The following is an 18,661-nucleotide window of genomic DNA, read 5'->3' on the forward strand; positions in this document are numbered from 1 at the left end:
AGATCTTTTCTGGTGAATTTCAAAGATATTTTCTGTTGGTAATGTATTCATGGGTTTTTTTCAGTCAATAATTCTGAGGCCTTGTCGTGGAAAAAAAAAAAAAAGTATCTTGACAGCAAGGATGAGTTTAGATAGATGTGTGTATCCTCTCCACCATTTTGGTTGGAAGTATCCAAGTCCATTTATTTCTATATTCTATAGTGTTTTTAATAGGAATGGGTTTTGGATTTTTATCAAAAGCTTTTTCTGCATTTATTGAGATAATCATTTATTTTTTGTGAGTTTAATTACTGATATAATGAATTATGTAAATATTTTTCTAACATTGAACCAGCCCTGTATTCCTGGTATAACTCTTACTTGTCCATAGTGTATTATCTTGGTGATGACTTTCTGTAAATTCTTTGGTAATATTTTATTTAAGATTCTTGCATCAATATTTATTAGGGAAATTGGTCTCTAATTTTCTTTCTCTTGTTTTCACCCTACCTGATTTGGCTATCATCACCATATCTGTGTCATAAAAGGAATTTGGTATGATTCCTTTCCCTATTTTTTCAAATAATTTGCATAGTATTGGAATTAATCTGGTCATGGACATTTTTTTTCTTAGGGAGTTGATTAATAGCTTGTCCTATTTCTTCTTTTAAAATGGCACTATTTAAACTATGTATTTCCTCTTCTGTTAACCTGGCAACTTATATTTTTGTATGTAAGTTGTCAAATTTATTGGCACAAAACTGGGCAAAAGCATTCCTAATTATTGCTCTAATTTCCTCTTCATTGTTGGAAATTTGTCCCTTTGAGACTAACAGTTTGATTTTCTTCTTTCCCTTTTCTAATCAAACTGATGAAAGGTTTATCTATTTTTTTTTCATAAAGCCAATTCTTGACAATTGGATTTCCAGCCAATATGGTAGAGAGAAGGCACACATCTGCTTAAGCTCCATGTTTTCTCTCAGAATTAATTTCATGACAAGCCTCAGAATTAATTCTTGACTGGATAAAAAACCATAAATAATTACCAACAGAAGACATCCTCAAAATTTGCCAGAAAAGGTCTATTTTTGCTTGGGGGAGGGGACGAACAGATCGGGCAAGCAGCTCACACTGTGAAGACTGGAGGGGGGAGGGGTGTGATCTCTGCTGTTTCTGCATAACGACCTTTACCCCAGTGTGGATACTCTGTCTTGGCAGCAAGCCAGGATCACCAGAGAAGCTGAAAACACAGGAGGTAAAGAATGAAACCCCAAAAGCTAGCATCTCTCAGGACCTAACCACCCCTACCCCTACCCAGAGTGACTCAGCACGTTCTTAGACCCTTAAGAGTCTCAGATCACAGAAGCAGGACAGCCATTGCTGTCCTGCTAGTGCCTCACTGTTGTCCCCCTGCCAGTCTGTAGAGAAAGCCTGGTAACACCATCCATTCCCCCAAAAAAAAAGCACACCATTTGTTTTTCTTGTTAGTTTGTTTTCTTTGATTCTGCTCTGACAAAATGAACAAAAAATTTAACAGGACTCTAACCAGTGATAGCTTCGATATGGATAGAGAGCAGACTTCAAACCCTGAGGAGATTAAAAACAGACTGTCTCCAGAGGAATCCCCAAGGGGGATATGATCTGCTGCTCAATATACAAAACTTTCATAAAAGAAATCAAAAAGGGTCTCACAAGAGAGCTAGAAGAGAAATGGGAAAAGGAAAGGGAAGCTTGGGAAGGGAGTCTGGAGAAGTCATCGCATGCATTTAAAGACAGAGTGGATAAAGAAATCAAATCATTGAAAAACAAAATTTAGGCTAAGGAACTTGGGATGCAGCCAAGAATAACTTACCCAGCAAAAATGAGCATTGTTTCGCAGGGAAGAAGATGGACATTGAACAAAATAAATGAATTCCATCTATTCTTGATGAAAAAACCAGACTTACATAAAATGTTTGATCTTCAAATACAGAACTCAAGAGATTTCTAAAAAGGTAAAAAGAAATCTTGAGAACTATACTTCTGCCATAAAAATATGTAAAGAACATATGTATAATTTGTCCTAGAAACTGGAGGTGACATGGAAATTATATCATAAAAAAGTGTAAAGTGGTGGTACTACATCTCATAAAGAGGCGAAGGTAACCTATTATATCTGAGAGAAAGAAAGGAGGGAGATGAACATAGTGTGTATCAATAGACATATTTGATTTATGGTGAAACTTTTTCCACTTCATTGAAAAGTGAGAGGGAAAGAGTAAGCTAAGGGGAAGGCAATACAGAAATTGTGAGGAAAAGGGGTAAAATAATGGGAGGAACTTTAAGGTGGGGGAGAGATACTAAAAAGGGAGGGCTGTGAAAAGCAAGTGGTGTTCAAAAGTTTAATACTGGGTAGGGGAGTAAGAGGGAAGGAAAGGGAAAAAGGGTCAATAGGATGGCAAGCAATATAGAATTAGTCATTCTAACCATAAATGTGAATGGGGCAAACTGCCTCATAAAGAGGAAGCAGTTAACAGACAGGATTAAAAGTCAGAATCCTACTATATGTTGTTTACAGGAAACACACCTGAAACAGGGTGATACATTCAAACTAAAAGTAAAAGGATGGAGCAGAATCTATGATGCTTCAGGCAAAGCCAAAAAAGCAGAGGTAGCCATCCTCATCTCAGATCAAGCAAAAACAAAAATTGATCTAATTAAAAGAGATAAGGAAGGGCATTATATCCTGCTAAAGAGTAGCATCAATAAGGAAGCAGTATCAATATTAAACATATATACAACAAGTGGTGCAGCATCTAAATTCTTAAAAGAGATATTAAGAGAGCTGCAAGAAGAAATATACAGCAAAACTATAATAATGGGACTCTCAGAATTAGATAAATCAAAAAACAAAATAAATAAGAAAGAAGTCAAAGAGGTAAATAGAATACTAGAAAAGTTTGATATGATAGATTTTCCTTCTCAGCAGTTCATGGAACCTATACAAAAATTGATCATATACTAGGGCATAAAAACCTCAAAATCAAATGCAGTAAGGCAGAAATAGTGAATGCATCCTTGTCAGACCACAATGCAATCAAAATTACATTTAATAAAAAGCCAGGGGAAAATAGACCAAAAAATAATTGGAAATTAAATAATCTTGTACTAAAAAATGATTGGGTAAAACAGCAAATCATAGACATAATTAATAACTTCAACCAAGAAAATGACAATAATGAGACATCATACCAAAATGTGTGGGATACAGCCAAAGCAGTAATAAGGGTAAGTTTTATATCTCTACAGGACTACTTGCATAAAATAGAGAAAGAGAGGGCCAACAAATTGGGCTTACAACTAAAATTGCTAGAAAAGGAACAAATTAAAAACCCCCAGACAAACAAAAAACTTGAAATTCAAAAAAATAAAAGGTAAGATTAATAAAATTGAAAGTAAAAAAAAAACTATTGAATTAATTAATAAAACAGAGTTGGTTCTATGAAAAAAACAAAAAAATAGACAAACCTTAGTAAACCTGATTTAAAAAAAAGGAAAGAGAAAAAGCAAATTGTTAGTCTTGAAAATGAAAACGGAGAACTCACCACTAATGAAGAGGAAATTAGGACAATAGTTGGGAGCTACTTTGCTCAACTTCATGCCAATAAATTCGATAACTTAAATGAAATGGAAAAATACCTTCAAAAATATAGTCTGTCCACATTAACAGAGGAAGAAGTAGGTAGTCTAAATAGTCCCATTTCAGAAAAAGAAATAGAACAAGCTATTAATCAACTCCCCAGGAAAAAATCCCCAGGACCAGATGGATTCACATGTGAATTCTACCAAACATTTAAAGAACAACTAGCTCCAATGTCATATAAACTATTTGAAAAAATAGAGATTGAAGGAATCCTACCAAATTCCTTTTATGAAACAGAAATGGTACTGATACCTAAACCAGGTAGTTCAAAAACTGAGAAAGAAAACTATAGACCAATTTCTTTAATGAATATTGATGCTAAAATCTTAAATAAGATATTAGCAAAAAGACTTCAGAAATTCATCCCCAAGATAATACACTATGACCAAGTGGGATTTATACCAGGAATGCAGGGCTGGTTTAATGTTAGGAAAACTATTAGTATAATTGACCATATTAATAATCAAATTAAGAAAAACCATATGATCATCTCAATAGATGCAGAAAAAGCATTTGATAAAACCCAACATGCATTCCTACTAAAAACTCTTGAGAGTAGAGGAATAAATGGACTATTCCTTAAAATAATAATGAGCATATATTTAAAACCTTCAGTAAACATCATATGTAATGGCAAAAAAACTAGTACCTTTCCCTGTAAGATCAGGAGTGAAACAAGGTTGCCCAATATCACACTTATAATTCAATATTGTATTAGAAATGCTAGCCTCGGCAATAAGAAAGAGAAAGAGGTTAAAGGAATGAGAGTAGGTAATGAGGAAACCAACTTATCACTCTTTGCAGATGATATGAAAGTATACTTAGAGAACCCCAGAGATTCTACTAAAAAGGTATTAGAAATAATTCACAACTTTAGTATAGTTGCAAGATACAAAATAAATCCACATAAATCCTCAGCACTTTTATACATTACCAGCATCCAACAGCAAGAGATACAAAGAGAAATTCCATTCAGAATAACTGTCAATCATATAAAATATTTGAGAATTTATCTACCGAAGTAAAGTCAGTAATTATATGAGCAAAATTACAAAACTCTTGCCACAAAAATAAAGTCAGATTTAAATAATTGGAAAAACATTAAATACTCTTGGATAGGATGAGCGAATATAATAAAGATGACAATACTCTCAAGAAATTATTTTAATGACCTAGAAAACATAACAACAATATTCATGTGGAAGAACAAAAGGTGGAGAATTTCAAGGGAATTTATGAAAAAAAATCACATGAAGGCCTAGATGTACCTGATCTAAAACTATATTTTAAAGCAGCAGTCACCACACCATTTGATATTGGCTAAGAAATAGGCTAGTTGATCAGTGGAATAGGTTAGGTTCACAGGAAAATATAGTGAATAATTATAGCAATCTAGTGTTTGACACACCCAAAGATCCCAACTTTTGGGATAAGAATTCATTATTTGAGAAAAACTGCTGGGGGAAGTGGAAATTATTATGGCAGAAATTAGGCATGGACCCAAACTTAACACCCCATACCAAGATAAAATCAAAATGGGTCCATGATTTAGGCATAAAAATGAGATCATAAATAAATTAGAGGAACATAGGATAGTTTACCTCTCAGACTTGTGGAGGAGGAAGGAATTTGTGACCAAAGGAGAAGTAGAGATCATTATTGACACAAAATAAAAAATTTTGATTACATCAAATTATAAAGCTTTTGTACAACCAAAACTAATGCAAACAAGATTAGAAGGGAAGTAACAAACTGGGAAAACGTTTTTACAGTTAAAGATTCTGATAAAGGCATCATCTCCAAAATATCTAGAAAATTGACTAATTTATAAGAAATCAAGACATTCTCCAATTGATAAATGGTCAAAGGATATGAACAATTTTCAGATAATGAAATTGAAACTATTTCAAATCATGTGAAAATGTTCCAAATCACTATTGAGCAGAGAAATGCAAATTAAGACAACTCTGAGATACCACTACACACCTGTCAGATTGGCTAAGATGACAGGAAACAATAATGATGAATACTGGAGGGTTTGTGGGAAAAACTGGGACACATAATGATGCATTGTTGGTGGAGTTGTGAAAGAATCCAACCATTCTGGAGAGCAATCTGGAACTATGCCCAAAAGTTAACAAACTGTGCATACTCTTTGATCCATCAGCACTACTACTGGGCTCATATCCCAAAGCTATACTAAAGAAGGTAAAGGGACCTGTATGTGCCAAAATGTTTGTGGCAGCCCTTTTTGTAGTGGCTAGAAACTGGAAAATGAATGGATGCCCATCAATTGGGGAATGGTTGGGTAAACTATGGTATATGAATGTTATGGAATATTATTGTTCTGTAAGAAAGGACCAGTAGGGTGAATACAGAGAGACTTGGAAAGACTTATATGAACTGATGCTGAGTGAAATGAGCAAAACCAGGAGATCATTATATACTTCAACAATAATACTGTATGAGGATGTATTCTGATGGAAGTGGATATCTTCAACAAAGAGAAGATCTAATTCAGATCCAATTGATCAACGATAGATTGAATCAGCTACACTCAGAGTAGGAAAACTGGGGAATGAGTGTAAACTGTTTGCATTTTTGTTTTTCTTCCCAGGTTATTTTTACCTTCTGAATCCAATTCTTCCTGTTCAACAAAAAAAAATCAGTTTTGCAAACATATATTGTATCTAGGATATACTATAACATATTTAAAATGTATGAGAATGTCTGGGGACAGGGTGGAGGGAAGAAGGGAAAATTTGGAACAGAAGTGAGTACAAGGGATAATGTTGTAAAAAATTACCCATGCATATGTACTGTCAAAAATGTTATAATTATAAAATTAATAAAAAAATCTTATTAAGAAAACAATAAAGCCAATTCTTACTTTTCTTTATTAAGTTGTTTTCTTTTTTTCAATTTTGTGAATCTTCTATTTTTTTTTTTGCTCATCCTTTGGCATTACTGGAACCCTTCAGAATCTAATAGCTTACTTGGTACTAAGTTATGCTGTTTGTTAGTGGTGGGATCTGGTGTGTGTTGAGGCTCTTGAGATGTTTCTGCATTCACCCTCAATACACTGAAGGACTCAGTGATCCAGTCACTGGCAGCCGCCTGTTTTCTTAGGCACCTGAAGTTTTAAGGCCTACTTGTTTACCAGGGGTACACTGAAGCATGTGACAATACTAAAGTATTTGAGAGATCTAAATGTTGGTATTTGCCTACTCCACCATATTGGTTTTCAGTTTCTCCCTAGGCTGCTGAGGTGGAGTTTGCTGTTTGTTTGTTTCCTGCCTAGTATTGGGCTCCCCTTTTATCTCACATATTTGTTCCTAATTTTTCAAGTTTCTTGGGCTCACAGATTTTCTCTCCTGTCTTTTTCATAATTGTACAGTACCCAAATTTGATTTGGAAACTATTTTATGTTTTTATGGAGGTGAATATGGAAAAGTTACACTTTTTTCCTGCTTATGGCAGAAAAACAAGAGTTAGTAACCTTAATTGTGAATGTGAATGGAGTGAATTCTCTCATAAAATGAAAGGACAAAGCCAGAATACTACAATATGTTGTTAACAAGAAACACTTCTGAAGCAGAGAGATAAATACATGTTAAAGGGAAAATGCTAGAACAGAATATAATATACTCCTGATTAAGAGGAAAAAAAAGCAGGCATAGCAATTCTGATCTCAAATCAAATAGAAGCAAAAATTGATCCAATTAAAAGAGAAAAGAAAGGAAATGATGGAGGGTAGAGCAACAATGGCAGACAATAGACAGATCTTTGCCTGAGCTATTCCTGGCTTCCCTCAGAATCAAGATCAGATTAAGCCTCTGAATGGGTTTAGGAGTGACAGAAATTATAAATATTTTGAATATAACAAATTTCAAGTAGAAGTTATTTTGGAGGGACTTCAGGGAAGGTTTGTCTCAATAGTCAGGGGGTACAGGGAGCCCCAGGCCAGAGGTCCCATTCACAGGGATACAAAATACAGCAGTTTTGGACTCTGTTCTGGTTTTGAAATCAGTGGAATAGCAGATAAACTGTGATACCTTGAACACAACCACACAAGACAAATAGTGAAACTTGGGGCAATACACCCTTTACCCTGGAAAAAGACTCCTATTCTAACAAAGAGTTAAAACCTGAGTAATAGGAAAATGAGGACATGAGCAGAGAGCAAAAATAGTTTCTGACCATAAATAATAAAATGGTGACAAAGAGAATCAAAACACATACTCAGAAGAAGATAACTATCAAAGGCCCTATATCCAAAGCTTCCAAGAAAAATTTAAATTGGGGGATCTTTAAAATTGAAAAAGAATAAAAATAGGGAAAATAAAAAATAATGGTGTAAAAAGGAAGGAATGCAAAATAAAATACAAAATAAAAAAAGCTAATGAGGAGAATGCATTAAAAAGGAATATTGACCAATTGGGAAAAAAGGCACAAAATCTCACAAAAAAAAAAAAAATAGGTGTCTATCAGTTGGGGGAGGGCTGTTTAAATTGTGGCATGTTATTTGTCATGGAATATTATGAAATGTTGGGCAGGATGCTCTCATAAATAAACTTTGAAAGTCCTCCATGAAATGTATTGTAGATATACAAATTAACATACATGGTTTGCAATGATCAGCTGTAAATCACTTTGCTATTCTCAGTAGTATAATGATTCATGTATACTCTGAAGGATTTATAAGAAACTGGTTTGATATATTTGAATAAAGAATGAAGTTTTCTCTCTATCTTCTTCTTTTCTCATCTCTCTTTCTCATCTTTCTTCCAATGTTACTCTTTTTTCTTTTAAATTTATATTTCTTTAAAGTTGCTTGTTATTTTGTTTTTTGTTGTTTTTTTTAATGATAGGAGAGATATATTTTCTTTCTCGACATGTCTCTTATGGAAATGTTTTGCATAACTTCACATGTGGTTTCCTAATGGAAGCTGTGATTAGGAACAAGGGAGAGAATCTAGAAGTCAATTTTTTTGTTTTATTTTTAATTAACTTAAATTGAATTGAATTAAATTTATTTTAAAAGTTTTTTATTTTTATTTTTATTGTTAAAACATATACATAGATAGTTTCAACATTCTCCCTTGCAAAATCTTGTTTCAATTTTTTCCTACCCTTCTCCTCATTCCCTCCCCACACAGCAGTAATCCAATACATATTAAACATCAATTCTTCTATACATATTTGCACAATTATCATGCTGTAAAAGAAAACCAGATCAAAAAGGAAAAAAAAATAGAAAGAAAATAAAGTAAACAACAATAAAAAGGAAAATACTATGTTGTAATCAATACCCTATTGCCATGGTCCTCTGCCTGGGGGCAAATAGCTCTTTCCATTGGAACTGACTTTTCACTATTGAAAAGAGCCATGTCTGTCAGAATTGATCATCATATAATCTTGTTGCTTGTTGCTGTGTACAATGTGATATTATTTTGCTCACTTCACTTAACATCAGTTCAAGCAAGTCTCTCAAAACTGCTCTGAAATCATCCTAATAATGCTTTATTATACAACAATAATATTCCATAACTTTCATATACCATAACTAATTCAGCTATTTTCCAACTGATGGGCATTCATTCAATTTTCACTTCTTTGATACTACAAAAAGAGCTGCTACAAATATTTTTGTACGCACAGATCCTTTTCTCTTTTTTGTGATCTCTTTGGGATACAGGCCCAATAGAGATCTTGCTATTTCAAAAGGTATGCAGAGTGTCATAGCTCGTTGGGCCTAGTTTGATATTGTTCTCCAGAATGGTAGGATCAGTTTACAACTCCACCAACATCCTCTCCAATATTCATCATTGTCATTTCCTGTCATCCCAGCCAATCTGAGAGGTATATAGTTGTATCTCAGAGTTGTCTTAATTGGCATGTCTCTGACCAATAATAAGTTATAGGCTAGAAATGGTTACAATTTCTTTATCTGTAATTTATGTGTTCATCTCCTTTTACCATTTGTCAACTGGAGAATAACTTTATATTCTAATAAATTTGAATTAATTGCCTATGTATTTTAGAAATTAGGCCTTTATCAGGACCTTTGGATGTAATTTTTTTCCTCTGTTAATCTTATATTTATTGGTTTTATTTATTCAGAAACTTTTTAACTTAATGTAATCAAAAATATCTATTTTGTATTCCACAATGTACTCTAGTTGTTCTTTGGCCATACATTTTTCTTCTCCATAGATCTGATAGATTATCCTTTGCTCTTCTAATTTGCTAATAGTATCATTCTTTATGCCTAAATCATGAAGCCATTTGACTTTGTCATGGTAGAGAGTGTTAAGTGTGGGTCAATCCTTTTCCCTTTTTTATGCATCTTTTTTGTGATATAAGTGACTAGAAATCCTACTGGTTCAAAGGGTATGCACAGTTTGATAGCTTTTTGAGCATAGTTCCATATTTCTCTCCAGAATGGTTGTATCAGTTCACAACTGCACCCTTAATATATTAGTCTCCCAGTTTTCACGAATTCCCTCCAACATTCATCAATAATTTTTCTTTTCATCTTGGCCAATCTGAGAGGTATGTAATGAGTGGTAAGTCAGAGTTGTCTTAATTTGCATTTCTCTGACCAATAGTGATTTAGATCATTTTTTTCATATGACTAGAAATGGTTTTAATTTCTTCATCTGAAAATTGTCTGTTTATATTATTTGACCACTAATCAACTGGCAAATGGCTTGTATTTTTATAAATTAGGAATTCAAAACTTTTAAAAAGAAATGTAAATTTTAAAATGTAATTGGCAAATAATGATAACTAAATTTTAAAAAAGAGAAATTATAGGAACTTATAACCAGGATAATACAAAATGGCCAAGTGGTATTTATATGAAAATACAGGGCCGGCTCAATATCAGAAAAACAATCAGCATAATTGACTTTATCAATAACCAAACTAATAGAAATTATATAATTATCTCAATAGATGAAGAAAAAAGCATTTGACAAAATACAATACCCATTTCTATTAGCAAAAAAAACAAAACAAAACAAAAAAAAAAAAAACTCCACCAACAACATTGCATAGGAATAAAGTTTTAAAATAAAGTAAGTTTTCCTTAAAATGATAAATGCCATCTATCTTAAACCATTATCAAACTTTATACACAGTGAGAATAAGAAATATAGAAGCATTGCCAATAAGATCAGGGGTGGAATGAGGTTGCCCCTCATCCCCACTACTATTTAATATTGTATTACAAATGTTAACTTTAGCAATACAAGTAAAAAAAGAAATTGAAGGAATAAAGAGTAGGTAATGAGAAAACAAAACTATCCCTCTTTGCTGATGCTATGATGTTTATAACAACAGCAGCAATAAAACCAAACTAGAAATAATTAACTTGGGCAAAGCTGCAGGCTATAAAATAAATGCACATAAAAGAGAATGATAACAATGAGATAACATACCAAAATTTGTGAGAAGCAGTCAAAACAGTACTTAAGGTAAAATTTGCTTCTCTAAATTCTTCTATTATTGAAATAGGAAAAGAACAGAACAATGAACTAGACCTGAAACTAAAACTAAAAACAAAACAAAGCAAAACAACCTAGTAAGAGAATAAATTCAGAAATCATCAATTCACGACCAACTTGGAAATCCTCACAATCAAATATGACATTCAAAAGATTTAAAGTATAAGAAAAAATGTAAATAAATCTAATAGCTCTTTAACAAAACAGCAATGAGAAGCCATTAGTTAGATTTTTTAAAATGGTGAAAACGAAATGTCCACTATCAAAAAATAAAAGAGTGAAATTATCACCAATGAAGAAATTAAATCAATTATTGGGAAATATTTTGCCCAATTATATGCCATTAAATCTGACCATATGAGGAAATCAATGAATATTTAAGAAAATATGAATTATCCAGATTAACAGATCAGGACATAGTACGTCTAATTAAATAACTGCATCTTAGAAAAATAAATTGAGTAAGCCATTATTAAACTCCTTAAGAAAAAAAAATCTCCAGTGCCAGACGGATTCATTTGAGAATTCTAATAAACATTCAAAAAAAAAAAACTTCATTTAAATGCTATATAAATTGTTTGTATAAATAGATGAAATAGTAGTCTTACTAAATTCCTTTTATGGCATAAATATGGTGCTATACCTAAGTCAAAGCTACACAGAGAAAGAAAATTATAGACTATAAAAGAAATATAATAAAAATTAAAGATCATATAGGAAAATTGGGACATTAATGCACTGTTGGTGGAGTTGTGAACTGATCCAATTATTTTGGAGAGCCATTTGGAACTATGCCCAAAGAATAAGAAAACTGAATATCAGCACTATTAAGTGTGTACTCCACATGAGTATTAAAAAAGGAAAAGGACCTCCATGGATAGAAATATTTATAGCAGCTCTTTTTGTGGCACAAAATAATTGAAAACTGAACAAATGCCCTGCAGCTGGAGATTGGTTGGACTAACTGTTACATGAATGTAATAATGGGATACTATTGAGCAATAAGAAATGTTGAAAGGGCAGACTTCATACAAACATGGGAAGACTTATATAAACTTAAGCAAAGTGAAATGAGAAAAAAGGAAAATATTGTACACAATAGAAAAAACACTGTGTGATGACAAACTATATGACACAACTCTTCTCAGCAACACAATTGTCCAAGAGAAATAGAATGAACTCAGGAAGGAAAACACTGTTCACATCCAAATAACAGATGGACTCTGGAGACTGGAGCATACTTTTTCATTTACTTCAATTCTTTGTAATTTTTGTTATTTTTCCTTTTGACCTGTTTGAAAATGAATGTGCCTAGTGTGAAAATAAGTTTTCTATGATATTAGAACCTATATCATCTTGCAAGGAAGGAGAAAAAATTTGAAACTCAAAATTTTGTAAAAGTGAATGCTAAAATTTTCTTGACATGTATTTGGTAAAACATAAAATCCTATTAAAATAAAGTTAATATATTCAGAATAAAGCCTCAAAAATACATTATAAACATCTTTTGAAATTTCAGCTAAATGAATATCTGATCTATTAAACTTCAATATTTGTACATTTTTATTTCATTATCTTTCCCATTATTTTGGAATCTTCCCTTCTTTCAAATACTTTAAAAATATTTTTTTTCTTTCTCTGTTATGTATTTTTTTTCTGTAAGCTTATCTAATTCTGATCTAGCCACTCTTCCTGAATCAAACTTTTGAATTATTAATTATAACTGATACTTCTGTTCGATTTCATATTTATTCATTGTCACTCTCTCTGTTTCATAGACAAATGCTCACAAGATGATCTGACTATTTTTTTCATGTAAATGAACTTACAGGATTGTTCTCTCCTTAATGGCTTTTCATTTCATTGTGAAGCAATACTAGTCTTCATCATCTATCTTCAATTTGTTTTTTTACAAATGACATATTCTAACCTTCAGTTAATATTATCCACAACATTTCTCTTTTTGACAGAGATGATTTTTCCATTTTGATGCAGTTTTGGGGCTATTTTGGCCTCCTCTTTTGGACAATGGTTTAGTATTTCCCATTTTGTTGAGTTGATACCTTATTTAATCACAGCAGATTATAATTGTTATAATCACTGTCTGTTTCATATTTAGGCTTTCTCCTCATTTGCATTAATTCGCACTTTAACTCTGGCCAACCAAGATCTGAATGAAAATAAAAATAATTCTGAAATTATGCCAACAATGGTAATGAGTCATTTTTGTCTGTTAGGATAATGTCAGTTTTATGTTTGAGTTTGGATTGTGGTTGTTTTTTGTTTTTGTTTTTGTTTTTGGTGATATCAAAATTTTTTCTTTCATGCAAATGTTAAAATCATACAAGATCCAACAAATTCCATTCAAAGGAATACTTTTTTCTGTAACTATTAGTATTAAGCTAGGTGTAAATATTGAGGTATATGCTCATTTAAAATGTTTGCCAGTATTCTGTAGGATGTTCTACACAACATCCAACTAGAATAGATTTGTAGATGATGGAAATTATTTCCAAATTCTTCTGCATCAAGCCTTGGAGGAACATGAAAACGGCCCACATTTGGTAAAAAGAGGTCGGGCAAAGACTCCACACTGAAAAAGTAGATGAAAAGTGAGTATTTTGCAGATTCTATGTAGTTTAATGGGCAGCTACATCCAATTGGTGTATTTATGTCTTTGTAGAAGTGGATATATGCATAGACATGCATGCGTACACCAAATCCTTCATAGACACTGAACAACAACAGTTCACTGGTCTCAAAATGCACTTTTGGGGAAAGGAGATCCAATTGGATCTCATTTGAGAAACTACAGAACACTCACCAAATCCTTCATAGACACTGAACAACAACAGTTCACTGGTCTCAAAATGCACTTTTGGGGAAAGGAGATCCAATTGGATTTCATTTGAGAAACTACAGAACACTTCTAATGATGACACTGCCACAAAAATTCATTTTAAACATTAATATTCTTTCAGGAATGATATTTGGCTACAATAAATTTTTAAAATCTCAAACACAAACATATAATCTTAGAAGAATCAAAATTGTACCTTATCACAATGATCCATGGACATATGTGTGATGAATGAAAGTAGGCAATAATAATTTTTGATATAGTAAGTGATGTCAAAAACATGCATGAACAGGAAAAGAGGTGGGCTAATCTTGTATTGAAAATAAAAGCTTACACTGGTCCACAAGTACTAAAAGAACCAAGGGAATAATTCATCATGTTTCCTGGATTCTTTATGAACAATGACAAAAGTCCTATAGGAGGAGATTGGATAGTAGGATTAAAATAAGAATCAGTGTCATATGTATTCACAATAAGAGCAAGGATCCATCAAAGTATTTCATATCATTCTTTTATTTATTTGCATTTGTCAATGTATCATATTCTTAAGGGAAACTGAAACAAGGAGGAGCAGAAAATACATGCTACAATCCTCATGGGTGACTAAGATTATTTCATAAAGAGAATCAACTGATTCATGAGATTTCAAAATTTCTACGGAATAATCTTAATTTAAAATCAATAAAGAAACTTCAAATAACAATCACCAATAAAGATTGATTAATATGCCCACATGGAGTCTTTTCTCTTGCAGAATCATAAGAGGTTTTCTTTTGGTAGCTGATATTTGTTGACATTTTTCATATTTTTGCAATGACATTCAATTTCAATTACTGTTGTTCGCTAAGTGTTCCATGATTTAACTTATTCCTCTAGAAATGTTACTTTAAAAAAAATTAAGGTATAATTATTGTACCTTTTACAGCTATCCAATGCATTCACATTTGCTCCATTCTTTAAGAGAAAATCTGCCATTTCAGTGTTCATTGTTGTAATTGCAAGCAAGAGCGGTGTAAGGCCTTCCTGCAAAGGAAAAAAAAAAAAGATAGTATTATATTAAGCAAGCATTCTATATGTATTGGAATTAAGCTTATGACATTTTGTGAACATCTTATGAATTTGTTAACGAAGTATGGCACAATGGATCATTAGAGTTAGAGGACCAAAGCATAAATCCTGCATCTATTAGTTAATTCCTGTGTGATCATTAAGCAAATTATTTCACCTCTCTTGGACCTAAATTTTCTTACATCTAAAATGATATAATGAAAGTAGATACTTTTGGGATTCCTTCTAGCTATTAATATATAATAAGAAGATAGAAATCCAGAATTTGTAACAGACCATTTTGTATTATAGGTGTCTTCCTTTCTTGCCATTTTCATTTTAATAATCAATTGTTGTGCAAATGCAGCCAAACTTATTTTCTCAGAATTCTCCTAAAATAAAATTATATATTAGCTGGGTTTGAGGTTGACTAGTTATCTTTGCCCATCCCTTTGGGGTATATAAACTCAAAGCAACCACAACCAAAACTACAACAAATAATTAAAAAAAAAATTTCCTTGAGAGGTTTAAACCTGGAAGAAAGTCATTCACCTAGCATTTTTCCCTCTCTTACCAACCTTCCTAATATTCCATGGATAAATAATATTAATAATATGTTCTTTGTTTTTTTCTCAAGTGCCAATGACTAGGAATTAAACTTTAACTCAAAAAAAATCAAGAATCACTCAGTAGTTATAGAGAAAATGATTTTAAATGAGTAGTCATTAGGATAAAGACACATGTACTTAACAATTTGTTTTTGTGAAAATGCTTTCTCTATGTAGTTATACCTAGTAGGAACAAATTTCAAAATTTTTTTTCCTAAAATATTATGACATTTATTCATGTCAAATTCATATTATAAAGGTTTAAATGTAGAAAAAGCATTATGCACAATATCTGGTGGAATTATTGCATTCTGGAGAGCAGACATAATACATCCCTCAAAGATGATTCTGGAAAGACAGATGTGATGAAATAGCTAGCTTCAAAGTCAGTGAGATCTAGACTCAGGGCCTGCTGCTGACACATATATACTGACTTGGTGACCCAGCAGTACTCCAGGACTCTCCCTAACACAAGATTTCTTAACTTTTTTGTGTCATGGATCCCTTTTCAGAGTAATGCTTTTAAATGCCTAAAATATGTAGAAAGCAAGCAAAACCAATTACATTAAGTAATTATACACTTATTACAGTCCTTTTAAAAATTCTAAAGAATCCATGCTGTAATTTAAAACACAAAGCAAGTGCTTGTCTAAATCAGTAGAGGGAATTTTTTTTAAATGAATAGAATGAATACAAATGAATATGAATGTGAATTCATTTGAAAGCAATCTCTTCCAGTGTCATGCCCATTTACCATGTCCCTCACCCCTCCATTCTGCTTTAGAAAATCCTGAAGGCTAATAAACTTTTGAGTATGAAATGATTTTGTTATTTCTATTAAAAAAATAAATATATGAATAAAAATATATGAATTGTACACTATATTATTTTTAGGTGATAATTTGCTTTATTATACAAGAGGCTAGTTTCTACCTTGTTTTTTGCTTCAATATCAATTTTGTGCTTAATCAGTTTTTCTGCCATGAATTTGGTCCGACCAGAGGTAATATAGTGAAGTGCATTGTTGTTCTTGCTATCCCCAAGATTAGGGTCTGCACCATTTTCTAGCAGGATTGTTGCACACTCCTCCTGCTGACACTCTATTGCCTGTCAGTATAATAAATACAAAGAAATAATAATGTAATATAGAATTTAGTATATCCCAGTATCATTAGTGATATTTAAATAAGTTAGTAAGGCTTATTAACTTTAAATTTTCTTAATCAACGAAAGAAATAAAAATACATTTCATTGAACAGCGTAGTTAACTAATGCATACCTTCATTAAAGGTGTTCGACTGTCATTATCTAACAAGTTTAGTTCGCATTTTCTCTCTACTAAGAGAGACACAACATCTGCATATCCATTAGCACAAGCCAAGTGAAGAGGTGTTCTACAGAAATGAGAGAGTAATGTGACTGTTTGATAATGTACTACAACAATCAAAAATGTAATATTCTTAGGATAATTGTAATTATAACATGCATTATAATTCTTATCCCTTAACTGTAAATCACTTCCAAAATAAATGACTACCTAAAGAAATACAAAACTGATATGATAGACAAAATCACCAGGAGTGGGGGAGAGGAGAATGAATATATCCAGTAGGTAGATTTAGATTTTACTAGAGATTAGCAAGGGAACTTCTCTCAGTTTCTAACCTCAGCTAATTCACTTCTCCTGAGGCAATTATACCTTGGGACTAACCATACTGATGTCAAACAGAGCAGAGTTCTTACTGGCCTGACCCACTGCAGCTCAGAACTCATGAGTTCAAGAGATGTCAGCCACAGCCTCCCTGGTAACCGGGATTACAGATGGGCTTCACCCTGCCTGGTTGTCAAATCTAATAACTTTTCCCAATAAAAATATCCATCCACAATTACAAAATATTTAGCAAAGCAGCTGCCTCAGGGGAAAAAAACCCTTACATATTTGTATATTGTACCTTTGTACATATACATAGACAAGTGTGTGCATTCTGCACTAAAGCTCACTGAAATGCAGCATTATACGGTTGAAGTAGTTCTGTGCTGCTACAGGCTATTCTAGTACTGTGTTTTCATAGTTCTACCATTCTAGAAAGGTTTTCAGTAAGAGCTTGGTATGTCCATGGACCAACCTAACGTCATAAAGATATCACCAATTTGGTTAAAGGAAGATGATTTATTTATTTTTTTTATTGATAGTGCATTTCAAAGTCCACCTTTTTGGTTTAGTCATTTCATTTCTGTTCAACTGTCACCTCATGTTGGCTATTCTTGGTAAAGATATTGGAATGGTTTGCCATTTCCTTCTCTAGCTCATTTTACAGATGAGGAAAGGAGAGAAACAAGATTGAGTGACTTGCCCAGAGACATGCTGCTAGTATCTGAGGCCAAACTTGAATTCACAAAGATGAGTCTTCCTCATTCGAGGCCCAGCATTCTATCCACTGAAAACCTTGAAGTCCATAGCTGACCATCTACCAAGTTGTAAAGAGGTAATGTTATGAATTGATAGAGGAAATATCTATTACACCAAATCATGTACTATTGAAGAAATGGATGTGTATATAAATATTCATATATGTATATTTTAGTTTTTTTCTTGTTTTTTTAGGACTACCCCTTTTCCTTTTTTTTTCCTTATTCCTTCTTCCAGAGTGTCTAAGGTAGGTAAAGGGGAAGAGATTTCCTCCTTCCCCATTCTCCCAACTGCAATTATTGAGATGATTAGATGTAACTTGATAAGGAGGAAAACTAGCATCTATTATGTGTCTACTAGGTCCCAGACACTGTGTTCAGCACTTTAAAAATATTCCCTCATTTGGTCTTTGTAATAACCCTGGGAAGTGGGTATTATCCTCATTTCATACTTGAGGAAATTGAGAAACACATTTGTTCAGGGTCACACAACTAGAAAGTATATGAGGTTGAATATGAATTCAGGTCTTTTGGAGTAACTCGTTCAAATGACTAGTTAATTTAA

At 32.6% G+C, this 18,661-nt stretch overlaps 1 protein-coding gene across 1 annotated transcript in view; it reads right to left on the bottom strand.

The window, feature by feature from the left end:
- Positions 1–18,661, bottom strand: part of LOC141543991 (uncharacterized) — a 51,164-nt gene that overhangs the window by 19,316 nt on the left and 13,187 nt on the right. The window contains exons 2-4 of the mRNA XM_074269640.1: positions 16,967–17,081; positions 16,621–16,794; positions 14,949–15,055 (exon numbers count right to left, since the gene is read on the bottom strand). Of these exons, the coding sequence (XP_074125741.1) occupies positions 14,949–15,055; positions 16,621–16,794; positions 16,967–17,081 (396 nt within the window). The remainder of the gene's footprint in view (positions 1–14,948; positions 15,056–16,620; positions 16,795–16,966; positions 17,082–18,661) is intronic.

The sequence above is a fragment of the Sminthopsis crassicaudata genome, chromosome 5 (assembly GCF_048593235.1).
Source record: "Sminthopsis crassicaudata isolate SCR6 chromosome 5, ASM4859323v1, whole genome shotgun sequence".
In the NCBI taxonomy this organism is placed as follows: Eukaryota; Metazoa; Chordata; class Mammalia; order Dasyuromorphia; family Dasyuridae; genus Sminthopsis; species Sminthopsis crassicaudata.